General features: G+C 57.0%; 2 protein-coding genes across 3 annotated transcripts in view; both read left to right on the top strand.

Annotated features, from left to right (window-relative positions):
- LOC116937748 (uncharacterized) overlaps positions 1–3,289 on the top strand; it is a 39,891-nt gene extending 36,602 nt beyond the window's left edge. Inside the window, exon 8 of the mRNA XM_076055740.1 lies at positions 3,281–3,289. Within this exon, the coding sequence (XP_075911855.1) occupies positions 3,281–3,289 (9 nt within the window). The remainder of the gene's footprint in view (positions 1–3,280) is intronic.
- A 1-nt stretch (position 3,290) lies between these two features.
- LOC142906907 (rho GDP-dissociation inhibitor 1-like) overlaps positions 3,291–12,467 on the top strand; it is a 21,906-nt gene continuing 12,729 nt past the window's right edge. Inside the window, exons 1-2 of one of the 2 annotated variants that reach the window (XM_076055620.1) lie at positions 3,291–3,493; positions 10,561–10,644. In XM_076055620.1, the coding sequence (XP_075911735.1) occupies positions 3,292–3,493; positions 10,561–10,644 (286 nt within the window). In that variant the 5' untranslated portion in view covers position 3,291. Of the gene's footprint in view, positions 3,494–4,371; positions 4,473–10,560; positions 10,645–12,467 lie in introns of those variants that run through there. The other variant, XM_076055621.1, reaches the window with a different exon arrangement.

Below are 12,467 nucleotides of genomic sequence, written 5' to 3'. Positions count from 1 at the left end.
ACTCTTCCTCTCTTTTTCTTAGTCTCTCTTCTCTTTGTTTCTCTCTCTCGGTGTTTTTTCTTCTCGTCCCCGAACTATCACCCCCCTTTCTCACCCCCTCTCTCTCTCTACCCCTCTCAACCCCTCTCTACCCCCTCTCTCTCTACCCCTCTCTCTCTCTCCCCTCTCTCTCTCTCTCTCTACCCCCTCTCACCCCTCTCTCTCTACCCCTCTCTCTCTACCCCCTCTCTCTCTACCCTCTCTCTCTCTACCCCCTCTCTCTCTACCCTCTCTCTCTCTCCCTCTCTCTCTACCCCCTCTCTCTCTCTACCCCCTCTCTCTCTACCCCTCTCTCTCTACCCTCTCTTTCTACCCCTCTCTCTCCCTCTCTCTCTCTACCCCCCTCTCTCTACCCTCCTCTCTCTACCCCCTCTCTCTCTACCCCCTCTCTCTACCCTCTCTCTCTACCCCCTCTACCCCCTCCTCTACCCCCCTCTCTCTACCCCCTCTCTCTACCCCTCTCTCTACCCCTCTCTACCCCCCCTCTCTCTACCCCTCTCTCTCTCTCCTACCCCCTCTCTCCTACCCCCTCTCTCTTTACCCCCTCTCTCTACCCCCTCTGTACCCTCCTCTATCCCCTCTCTCTCTACCCCCTCTCTCTCTACCCCCTCTCTCTCTACCCCCCCCCCCCCCTCTCTACCTCTCTCTCTCTACCCCCTCTCTCTCTACCCCCTCTCTCTCTACCCCCTCTCGCTCTCTCTACCCCCCTCTCTCTCTAACCCCTCTATCTCTACCCCTCTCTCTCTACCCCAAGTCTCTCTACCCCTCTCTCTCTACCCCTCTCTCTCTACCCCTCTCTCTCTACCCCCTGTCTCTCTACCCCTCTCTCTCTACCCCCTCTCTCTCTACCCCCTCTCTCTCTACCCCTCTCTCTCTACCCCCTCTCTCTACTCTCTCCACCCCCTCTCTCTCTACCCCCCTCTCTCTACCCCCCCTCTCTGTCTACCCCCTCTCTCTACCCCCTCTCTCTACCCTCTCTCTCTCTACCCCCTCTCTTCTCTACCCAATCTCTACCCCCTCTCTCTCTACCCCCTCTCTCTCTCTACCCCCTCTCTCTCTACCCCCTCTCTCTCTACCCCCCCTCTCTCTCTTCCCCCTCTCTCTCTACCCCCTCTCTCTCTACCCCCTCTCTCTCTACCCCCTCTCTCTCTACCCCCCTCTCTCTACCCCCTCTCTCTCTACCCCCTCTCTCTCTACCCCCATTCTCTACCCCCCCCTCTCTCCCCCCCCACTCTCTCCCCCCCCCCATCTCTGTAACCCCCATCTCTGTAACCCCCATCTCCGTGACCCCCATCTCCGTGACCCCCATCTTCGTGACCCCCATCTTCGTGACCCCCCATCTCTGTAACCCCCATCTCTGTATCCCCATATCTGTACCCCCATATCTGTAACCCCCATATCTGTAACCCCCATATCTGTAACCCCCATCTCTGTAACCCCCATCTCCGTAACCCCCATCTCCGTAACCCCCATCTCCGTAACCCCCATCTCCGTAACCCCCATATCTGTAACCCCCATATCTGTAACCCCCATATCCGTAACCCCCATCTCTGTAACCCCCATATCTGTAACCCCCATCTCTGTAACCCCCATATCTGTAACCCCCATATCTGTAACCCCCATATCCGTAACCCCCCATCTCCGTAACCCCCATCTCCGTAACCCCCATCTCCGTAACCCCCATATCTGTAACCCCCATATCCGTAACCCCCATCTCCGTAACCCCCATCTCCGTAACCCCCATATCTGTAACCCCCATATCTGTAACCCCCATATCCGTAACCCCCATCTCTGTAACCCCCATATCTGTAACCCCCATATCTGTAACCCCCATATCTGTAACCCCCATCTCTGTAACCCCCATATCTGTAACCCCCATATCTGTAACCCCCATATCCGTAACCCCCATCTCCGTAACCCCCATCTCCGTAACCCCCATCTCCGTAACCCCCATCTCCGTAACCCCCATATCCGTAACCCCCATATCTGTAACCCCCATCTCCGTAACCCCCATCTCCGTAACCCCCATCTCCGTAACCCCCATCTCCGTAACCCCCATATCCGTAACCCCCATCTCCGTAACCCCCATCTCCGTAACCCCCATATCCGTAACCCCATATCCGTGACCCCCATCTCCGTGACCCCCATCTCCGTGACCCCCATCTCCGTGACCCCCATCTCCGCCCCCATCTCTGACCCCCATATCCGTAACCCCCATATCCGTAACCCCCATCTCTGTTTCCCCCATCTCTGTTTCCCCCATCTCTGTAACCCCCATATCCGTAACCCCCATATCCGTAACCCCCATCTCTGTAACCCCCATCTCTGTAACCCCCATCTCTGTAACCCCCATCTCTGTGACCCCCATATCCGTGACCCCCATATCCGTGACCCCCATCTCCGTGACCCCCATCTCCGTGACTCCCATCTCCGTGACCCCCATCTCCGTGACCCCCATATCTGTACCCCCCATATCTGTAACCCCCATATCTGCAACCCCCATATCTGCAACCCCCATATCCGCAACCCCCATATCCGCGACCCCCATCTCCGTGACCCCCATATCCGTAACCCCCATCTCCGTAACCCCCATCTCCGTGACCCCCATCTCCGTAACCCCCATATCTGTAACCCCCATCTCCGTAACCCCCATCTCCGTAACCCCCATCTCCGTAACCCCCATCTCTGTAACCCCCATCTCCGTGACCCCCATCTCTGTAACCCCCATATCCGTGACCCCCATCTCCGTGACCCCCATCTCCGTGACCCCCATCTCCGTGACCCCCATCTCCGTGACCCCCATCTCCGTGACCCCCATCTCCGTGACCCCCATATCCGTGACCCCCATATCCGTAACCCCCATATCTGCAACCCCCATATCTGTAACCCCCATATCTGTAACCCCCATATCTGTAACCTCCATATCCGTAACCCCCATATCCGCAACCCCCATATCCGCAACCCCCATATCCGCAACCCCCATCTCCGTAACCCCCATCTCCGTAACCCCCATCTCCGTAACCCCCATCTCTGTAACCCCCCTCTCTGTAACCCCCATATCCGTAACCCCCATATCCGTAACCCCCATATCCGCAACCCCCATATCCGTAACCCCCCATATCCGTAACCCCCATCTCTGTAACCCCCATATCTATGTAACCCCCATCTCTGTAACCCCCATATCCGTAACCCCCATATCCGCAACCCCCATATCCGCAACCCCCATATCCGTAACCCCCAGCTGTGGTAGCGATGGCTGGCGGCGAGGTTGGCGAGGAGAATTTGGCGACTCTCTCCTTGGAGGAGGAGGAGGCGGGGGGTGAGGGGGTAGGCACTCCCGGCTACCGCCCCCCCGCCCAGAAGTCCCTGCGGGAGATCCAGGAGATGGACACGGAGGATGAGTCTCTGCGCAAGTACAAGGAGAAACTGCTGGGCGGTGGAGCGGTGACTCACGGTGAGACAGGGAGAGACGGGGAGAGAGACAGAGAGACAGGGAGAGAGACAGAGAGACAGGGGGAGAGACAGAGAGAGTAGAGAGAGAGATCCAGGAGATGGACACGGAGGATGAGTCTCTGCGCAAGTACAAGGAGAAACTGCTGGGCGGTGGAGCGGTGACTCACGGTGAGACAGGGAGAGACAGGGAGAGAGACAGGGAGACAGGGAGAGAGACAGCGAGACAGGGGGAGAGACAGGGAGAGTAGAGAGAGAGAGACAGGAGATGGACACGGAGGATGAGTCTCTGCGCAAGTACAAGGAGAAACTGCTGGGCGGTGGAGCGGTGACTCACGGTGAGACAGGGCGAGACGGGGAGAGAGACAGAGAGACAGGGAGAGAGACAGAGAGACAGGGGGAGAGACAGAGAGAGTAGAGAGAGACAGGAGATGGACACGGAGGATGAGTCTCTGCGCAAGTACAAGGAGAAACTGCTGGGCGGTGGAGCGGTGACTCACGGTGAGACAGGGCGAGACAGGGAGACAGACAGGGAGACAGGGAGACAGGGGGAGAGACAGGGAGACAGGGAGAGAGACAGACAGGGAGAGAGACAGAGAGACGGAGAGAGACAGGGAGAGAGAGAGACAGGGAGAGAGACAGGGAGAGAGAGAGACAGGGAGAGGGAGAGAGACAGGGAGAGGGAGAGACAGGGAGAGAGACAGATAGACAGGGAGAGAGACAGGGAGAGTAGAGAGAGATCCAGGAGATGGACACGGAGGATGAGTCTCTGCGCAAGTACAAGCAGAAGCTGCTGGGCGGTGGAGCGGTGACTCACGGTGAGACAGGGAGAGACAGGGAGAGAGACAGGGAGACAGGGAGAGAGACAGAGAGACAGGGGGAGAGACAGAGAGAGTAGAGAGAGATCCAGGAGATGGACACGGAGGATGAGTCTCTGCGCAAGTACAAGGAGAAACTGCTGGGCGGTGGAGCGGTGACTCACGGTGAGACAGGGAGAGAGACAGGGAGAGAGACAGAGAGACAGGGAGAGAGACAGAGAGACAGGGAGAGAGACAGAGAGACAGGGGGAGAGACAGGGAGAGTAGAGAGAGAGAGACAGGAGATGGACACGGAGGATGAGTCTCTGCGCAAGTACAAGCAGAAGCTGCTGGGCGGTGGAGCGGTGACTCACGGTGAGACAGGGAGAGACAGGGAGAGAGACAGGGAGACAGGGAGAGAGACAGAGAGACAGGGGGAGAGAGAGACAGAGAGACAGGGAGAGAGAGAGACAGGGAGAGGGAGAGACAGGGAGAGAGACAAAGAGACAGGGAGACAGGGAGAGAGACAGGGAGAGGGAGAGACAGGGAGACAGACAGGGAGAGAGACAGGGAGAGGGAGAGACAGGGAGAGGGAGAGACAGGGAGACAGGGAGAGAGACAGGGAGACAGGGAGAGTAGAGAGAGAGACAGGAGATGGACACGGAGGATGAGTCTCTGCGCAAGTACAAGCAGAAGCTGCTGGGCGGTGGAGCGGTGACTCACGGTGAGACAGAGAGACAGGGAGAGAGACAGGGAGAGAGACAGGGAGACAGGGGGAGAGACAGGGAGAGTAGAGAGAGAGATCCAGGAGATGGACACGGAGGATGAGTCTCTGCGCTAGTACAAGGAGAACCTGCTGGGCGGTGGAGCGGTGACTCACGGTGAGACAGGGAGACGGGGAGAGAGACAGGGAGAGTAGAGAGAGAGACAGGGAGACAGGGAGACAGACAGCGAGAGTAGAGAGACAGACAGCGAGACAGACAGGGAGAGTAGAGAGACAGACAGGGAGGGAGACAGACAGGGAGGGAGACAGACAGGGAGGGAGACAGACAGGGAGGGAGACAGACAGGGAGAGAGACAGGGAGAGAGACAGGGAGAGAGACAGGGAGAGAGACAGGGAGAGAGACAGGGAGAGAGACAGGGAGAGTAGAGAGAGACAGACAGGGAGACAGACAGGGAGAGTAGAGAGAGACAGACAGGGAGACAGACAATGAGAGTAGAGAGACAGACAGCGAGACAGACAGGGAGACAGACAGGGAGAGTAGAGAGACAGACAGGGAGACAGACAGGGAGAGAGAGACAGGGAGAGAGAGAGACAGGGAGAGTAGAGAGACAGACAGCGAGACAGACAGGGAGAGAGACAGCGAGACAGACAGCGAGACAGACAGCGAGACAGACAGCGAGACAGACAGCGAGACAGACAGCGAGACAGACAGGGAGAGAGACAGGGAGAGAGACAGGGAGAGAGACAGGGAGAGAGACAGGGAGAGAGAGACAGGGAGAGAGAGACAGGGAGAGAGAGACAGGGAGAGAGAGACAGGGAGAGACAGACAGGGAGAGACAGACAGGGAGAGAGAGACAGCGAGACAGACAGCGAGACAGACAGGGAGAGTAGAGAGACAGACAGGGAGACAGACAGGGAGAGTAGAAAGACAGACAGGGAGACAGACAGGGAGACAGACAGGGAGACAGACAGGGAGACAGACAGGGAGAGTAGAGAGACAGACAGTGAGACAGACAGCGAGACAGACAGGGAGAGTAGAGAGACATACAGCGAGACAGACAGCGAGACAGACAGGGAGAGTAGAGAGACAGACAGCGAGACAGACAGGGAGAGAGAGACAGGGAGAGAGAGACAGGGAGAGACAGACAGGGAGAGACAGACAGGGAGAGACAGACAGGGAGAGACAGACAGGGAGAGACAGACAGGGAGAGACAGACAGGGAGAGACAGACAGGGAGAGACAGACAGGGAGAGACAGACAGGGAGAGACAGACAGGGAGAGACAGACAGGGAGAGACAGACAGGGAGACAGACAGGGAGACAGACAGGGAGAGAGAGACAGGGAGAGAGACAGGGAGAGCGACAGGGAGAGCGACAGGGAGAGAGACAGGGAGAGAGACAGGGAGAGAGAGACAGGGAGAGAGAGACAGGGAGAGAGAGACAGGGAGAGAGACAGGGAGAGAGACAGGGAGAGAGACAGGGAGAGAGACAGGGAGAGAGACAGGGAGAGTAGAGAGACAGACAGCGAGACAGACAGGGAGACAGACAGGGAGACAGACAGGGAGAGTAGAGAGACAGACAGCGAGACAGACAGGGAGAGAGACAGGGAGAGAGACAGGGAGAGAGACAGGGAGAGAGACAGGGAGAGAGACATGGAGAGAGAGGCAGGGAGAGAGAGACAGGGAGAGAGACAGGGAGAGAGACAGGGAGAGAGACAGGGAGACAGACAGGGAGAGACAGACAGGGAGAGACAGACAGGGAGACAGACAGGGAGAGAGAGACAGGGAGAGAGAGACAGGGAGAGAGAGACAGGGAGAGAGAGACAGGGAGAGAGAGACAGGGAGAGTAGAGAGAGAGACAGGGAGAGAGAGACAGGGAGACAGGGAGACAGACAGGAAGACAGACAGGGAGAGTAGAGAGACAGACAGGGAGACAGACAGGGAGACAGACAGGGAGACAGACAGGGAGACAGACAGGGAGATTAGAGAGACAGACAGGGAGAGACAGACAGGGAGACAGACAGGGAGACAGACAGGGAGACAGACAGGGAGAGACAGACAGGGAGAGAGACAGGGAGAGACAGACAGGGAGAGACAGACAGGGAGACAGACAGGGAGACAGACAGGGAGACAGACAGGGAGAGACAGACAGGGAGAGACAGACAGCGAGACAGACAGGGAGAGACAGACAGCGAAACAGACAGCGAGACAGACAGGGAGAGACAGACAGGGAGACAGACAGCGAGACAGACAGGGAGGGACAGACAGGGAGAGAGACAGGGAGAGAGACAGGGAGAGAGACAGGGAGAGTAGAGAGACAGACAGCGAGACAGACAGGGAGACAGACAGCGAGACAGACAGGGAGACAGACAGGGAGAGTAGAGAGACAGACAGCGAGACAGACAGGGAGAGAGACAGGGAGAGAGACAGGGAGAGAGACAGGGAGAGAGACATGGAGAGAGAGACAGGGAGAGAGAGACAGGGAGAGAGACAGGGAGAGAGACAGGGAGAGAGACAGGGAGACAGACAGGGAGAGACAGACAGGGAGAGACAGACAGGGAGAGACAGACAGGGAGAGACAGACAGGGAGAGACAGACAGGGAGAGAGAGACAGGGAGAGAGAGACAGGGAGAGAGAGACAGGGAGAGAGAGACAGGGAGAGAGAGACAGGGAGAGAGAGACAGGGAGAGTAGAGAGAGAGACAGGGAGAGAGAGACAGGGAGACAGGGAGACAGACAGGAAGACAGACAGGGAGAGTAGAGAGACAGACAGGGAGACAGACAGGGAGACAGACAGGGAGACAGACAGGGAGACAGACAGGGAGACAGACAGGGAGATTAGAGAGACAGACAGGGAGAGACAGACAGGGAGACAGACAGGGAGAGACAGACAGGGAGAGAGACAGGGAGAGACAGACAGGGAGACAGACAGGGAGACAGACAGCGAGACAGACAGCGAGACAGACAGCGAGACAGACAGGGAGAGACAGACAGGGAGAGACAGACAGGGAGACAGACAGCGAGACAGACAGGGAGAGACAGACAGGGAGAGACAGACAGGGAGACAGACAGCGAGACAGACAGGGAGAGACAGACAGGGAGACAGACAGGGAGAGACAGACAGGGAGAGACAGACAGGGAGAGACAGACAGCGAGACAGACAGGGAGAGACAGACAGGGAGAGACAGACAGGGAGAGACAGACAGCGAGACAGACAGGGAGAGACAGACAGGGAGACAGACAGGGAGAGACAGACAGGGAGACAGACAGCGAGACAGACAGGGAGACAGACAGGGAGACAGACAGGGAGACAGACAGGGAGAGACAAACAGGGAGACAGACAGCGAGACAGACAGGGAGAGACAAACAGGGAGACAGACAGCGAGACAGACAGGGAGACAGACAGGGAGACAGACAGGGAGAGAGAGACAGGGAGAGAGAGACAGGGAGAGAGAGACAGGGAGAGAGAGACAGGGAGAGAGAGACAGGGAGAGAGACAGGGAGAGAGACAGGGAGAGAGACAGGGAGAGAGACAGGGAGAGAGACAGGGAGACAGACAGCGAGACAGACAGGGAGAGACAGACAGCGAGACAGACAGCGAGACAGACAGGGAGAGACAGACAGGGAGACAGACAGCGAGACAGACAGGGAGAGACAGACAGGGAGAGACAGACAGGGAGAGACAGACAGCGAGACAGACAGGGAGAGACAGACAGGGAGAGACAGACAGGGAGAGACAGACAGGGAGAGACAGACAGGGAGAGACAGACAGGGAGAGACAGACAGGGAGACAGACAGGGAGAGACAGACAGGGAGACAGACAGGGAGAGACAGACAGGGAGACAGACAGGGAGACAGACAGGGAGACAGACAGGGAGACAGACAGGGAGAGACAAACAGGGAGAGACAAACAGGGAGACAGACAGCGAGACAGACAGGGAGAGACAAACAGGGAGAGACAAACAGGGAGACAGACAGCGAGACAGACAGGGAGAGACAAACAGGGAGACAGACAGCGAGACAGACAGGGAGAGACAAACAGGGAGACAGACAGCGAGACAGACAGGGAGACAGACAGGGAGACAGACAGGGAGAGACAGACAGGGAGACAGACAGGGAGACAGACAGGGAGACAGACAGGGAGACAGACAGGGAGAGACAAACAGGGAGACAGACAGCGAGACAGACAGGGAGAGACAAACAGGGAGACAGACAGCGAGACAGACAGGGAGACAGACAGGGAGACAGACAGGGAGAGAGAGACAGGGAGAGAGAGACAGGGAGAGAGAGACAGGGAGAGAGAGACAGGGAGAGAGACAGGGAGAGAGACAGGGAGAGAGACAGGGAGAGAGACAGGGAGACAAACAGGGAGACAGACAGCGAGACAGACAGGGAGACAGACAGGGAGACAGACAGGGAGAGAGAGACAGGGAGAGAGAGACAGGGAGAGAGAGACAGGGAGAGAGAGACAGGGAGAGAGAGACAGGGAGAGAGAGACAGGGAGAGAGAGACAGGGAGAGAGAGACAGGGAGAGAGAGACAGGGAGAGAGAGACAGGGAGAGAGAGACAGGGAGAGAGAGACAGGGAGAGAGAGACAGGGAGAGAGAGACAGGGAGAGAGAGACAGACAGCGAGACAGACAGACAGGGAGAGACAGACAGCGAGACAGACAGGGAGAGAGACAGGGAGAGAGACAGACAGCGAGACAGACAGACAGGGAGAGACAGACAGACAGGGAGAGACAGACAGGCTCCAGCTTTGAGCCACGGCCCTGCCACTCCGATGTTCAGCGCCAAGCGACTCCCTAACGGGAGGAATCGCCGCCGGTGACGTGTGGCCAGGCGTCCGCTTGTAGCTGTGCTCTCGGTCTGGCTTGGATGTCGAAATGGGCACCCGAGATTCGTTTTGTTTTAAAAACGTCTCCCTCTCTCGGCCCCCCTCTCTCTCACGCCCTCCCCAGACCCCAGCGTAGATTTGTTTTGTTTTAAAACGTCTCCCTCTCTCGGCCCCCCTCTCTCTCACGCCCTCCCCAGACCCCAGCGTAGATTTGTTTTTTTTAAAACGTCTCCCTCTCTCGGCCCCCCTCTCTCTCACGCCCTCCCCAGACCCCAGCGTAGATTTGTTTTGTTTTAAAAACGTCTCCCTCTCTCGGCCCCCCTCTCTCTCACGCCCTCCCCAGACCCCAGCGAAGATTTGTTTTGTTTTTAAAACGTCTCCCTCTCTCGGCCCCCCTCTCTCTCACGCCCTCCCCAGACCCCAGCGAAGATTTGTTTTTTTAAAACGTCTCCCTCTCTCGGCCCCCCCCTCCCTCTCTCACGCCCTCCCCAGACCCCAGCGTAGATTTGTTTTGTTTTAAAACGTCTCCCTCTCTCGGCCCCCCTCTCTCTCACGCCCTCCCCAGACCCCAGCGTAGATTTGTTTTTTTTAAAACGTCTCCCTCTCTCGGCCCCCCTCTCTCTCTCTCACGCCCTCCCCAGACCCCAGCGTAGATTTGTTTTGTTTTAAAACGTCTCCCTCTCTCGGCCCCCCTCTCTCTCTCTCACGCCCTCCCCAGACCCCAGCGTTCCCAATCTTCAGGTGACTCGCCTCACCCTCATCTGCAGCACTGCACCGGAACCGCTCACGTTGGACCTCACCGGTAAGGCCCGCTCGCTCGCCCGCTCACCCGCTCGCTCACCCGCTCGCTCGCTCACCCGCTCGTCTGCCCGCCCACTCGCTCGTCCACTCACTCGCCCACTCAATCGCCCGCCCGCTCACTCGCCCACTCAATCGCCCACCCGCCCACTCGCTCGCCCACTCACTCGCCCACTCAATCGCCCGCTCGCTCACTCGCCCACCCACTCACCCGCCTGCCCGCTCGCTCGCCCACTCACTCGCCCACTCAATCGCCCGTCCGTTCACTCGCCCACTCAATCACCCGCTCGCTAACTCGCCCACCCACTCGGCCGCCCACTCGCCCGCCCGCCCACTCGCTCGCCCACTCACTCGCCCACTCAATCGCCCGCCCGCTCGCTCACCCGCTCACTCGCCCACTCAATCGCCCGCCCGCTCACTCGCCCACTCAATCACCCGCTCGCTCACTCGCCCACCCACTCGCCCGCCCGCCCACTCGCTCGCCCACTCACTTGCCCGCTCGCTCACTCGCCCACCCACTCACTCGCCCGCTCACTCACCCGCTCGCTCGCCCACTCGCTCGCCCACTCACTCACCCCACTCACTGCTGGTGATGATGATTAGGAGATATGGAGGCGTTTAAGAAGCAAGTGGTGGTGATGATGATGATGCTGGTGATTGTGCTGGTGATGATGGTGATGATGGTGATTGTGCTGGTGATGATGGTGATGATGATGATGTGTAGGAGACCTGGAGGCGTTTAAGAAGCAAGTGGTGGTGATGATGATGGTGGTGATTGTGCTGGTGATGATGGTGATGATGGTGATAGTGCTGGTGATAGTGATGGTGATGATGGTGATGATGGTGATGATGGTGATGATGATGGTGATGATGGTGATTGTGCTGGTGATGATGATGATGGTGATGATGATGTGTAGGAGACCTGGAGGCGTTTAAGAAGCAAGTGGTGATGATGATGATGGTGGTGATTGTGCTGGTGATGATGATGGTGATGATGGTGATGATGGTGGTGATGATGGTGATGATGGTGATGATGGTGGTGATGATGGTGATGATGATGGTGATGATGGTGATGATGGTGATGATGATGATGGTGATGATGGTGATGATGATGATGGTGATGATGGTGATTGTGCTGGTGATGATGGTGATTGTGCTGGTGATGATGGTGATGATGGTGATGATGGTGATTGTGCTGGTGATGCTGGTGATGATGGTGATGATGATGGTGATTGTGCTGGTGATGATGGTGATGATGGTGATTGTGCTGGTGATGCTGGTGATGATGGTGATGATGGTGATGATGGTGATTGTGCTGGTGATGATGATGGTGATTGTGCTGGTGATGATGGTGATGATGGTGATGATGTGTAGGAGACTTGGAGGCGTTTAAGAAGCAAGTGATGATGGTGATGATGATGGTGATTGTGCTGGTGATGATGGTGATGATTGTGTGGGTGATGATGATGGTGGTGATGATGATGATGGTGGTGATGATGATGATGATGGTGGTGATGATGCTGGTGATGATGGTGATTGTGCTGGTGATTGTGCTGGTGATTGTGCTGGTGATGATGGTGATTGTGCTGGTGATGCTGGTGATGATGGTGATGATGGTGATTGTGCTGGTGATGATGATGGTGATTGTGCTGGTGATGCTGGTGATGATGGTGATGATGGTGATTGTGCTGGTGATGATGATGATGATGGTGGTGATGATGATGGTGATGGTGATTGTGCTGGTGATGATGATGGTGATTGTGCTGGTGATGCTGGTGATGATGGTGATGATGGTGATTGTGCTGGTGATGATGATGATGGTGATGA

Source organism: Petromyzon marinus, chromosome 72, assembly GCF_048934315.1.
Source record: "Petromyzon marinus isolate PM22_M1 ecotype Great Lakes invasive population chromosome 72, UKy_Petmar_22M1.pri1.0, whole genome shotgun sequence".
Classification (NCBI taxonomy): domain Eukaryota; kingdom Metazoa; phylum Chordata; class Hyperoartia; order Petromyzontiformes; family Petromyzontidae; genus Petromyzon; species Petromyzon marinus.
The sequence above is the reverse complement of the archived record's forward strand: the minus strand, read 5'-3'. Positions and strand labels throughout refer to the sequence as shown.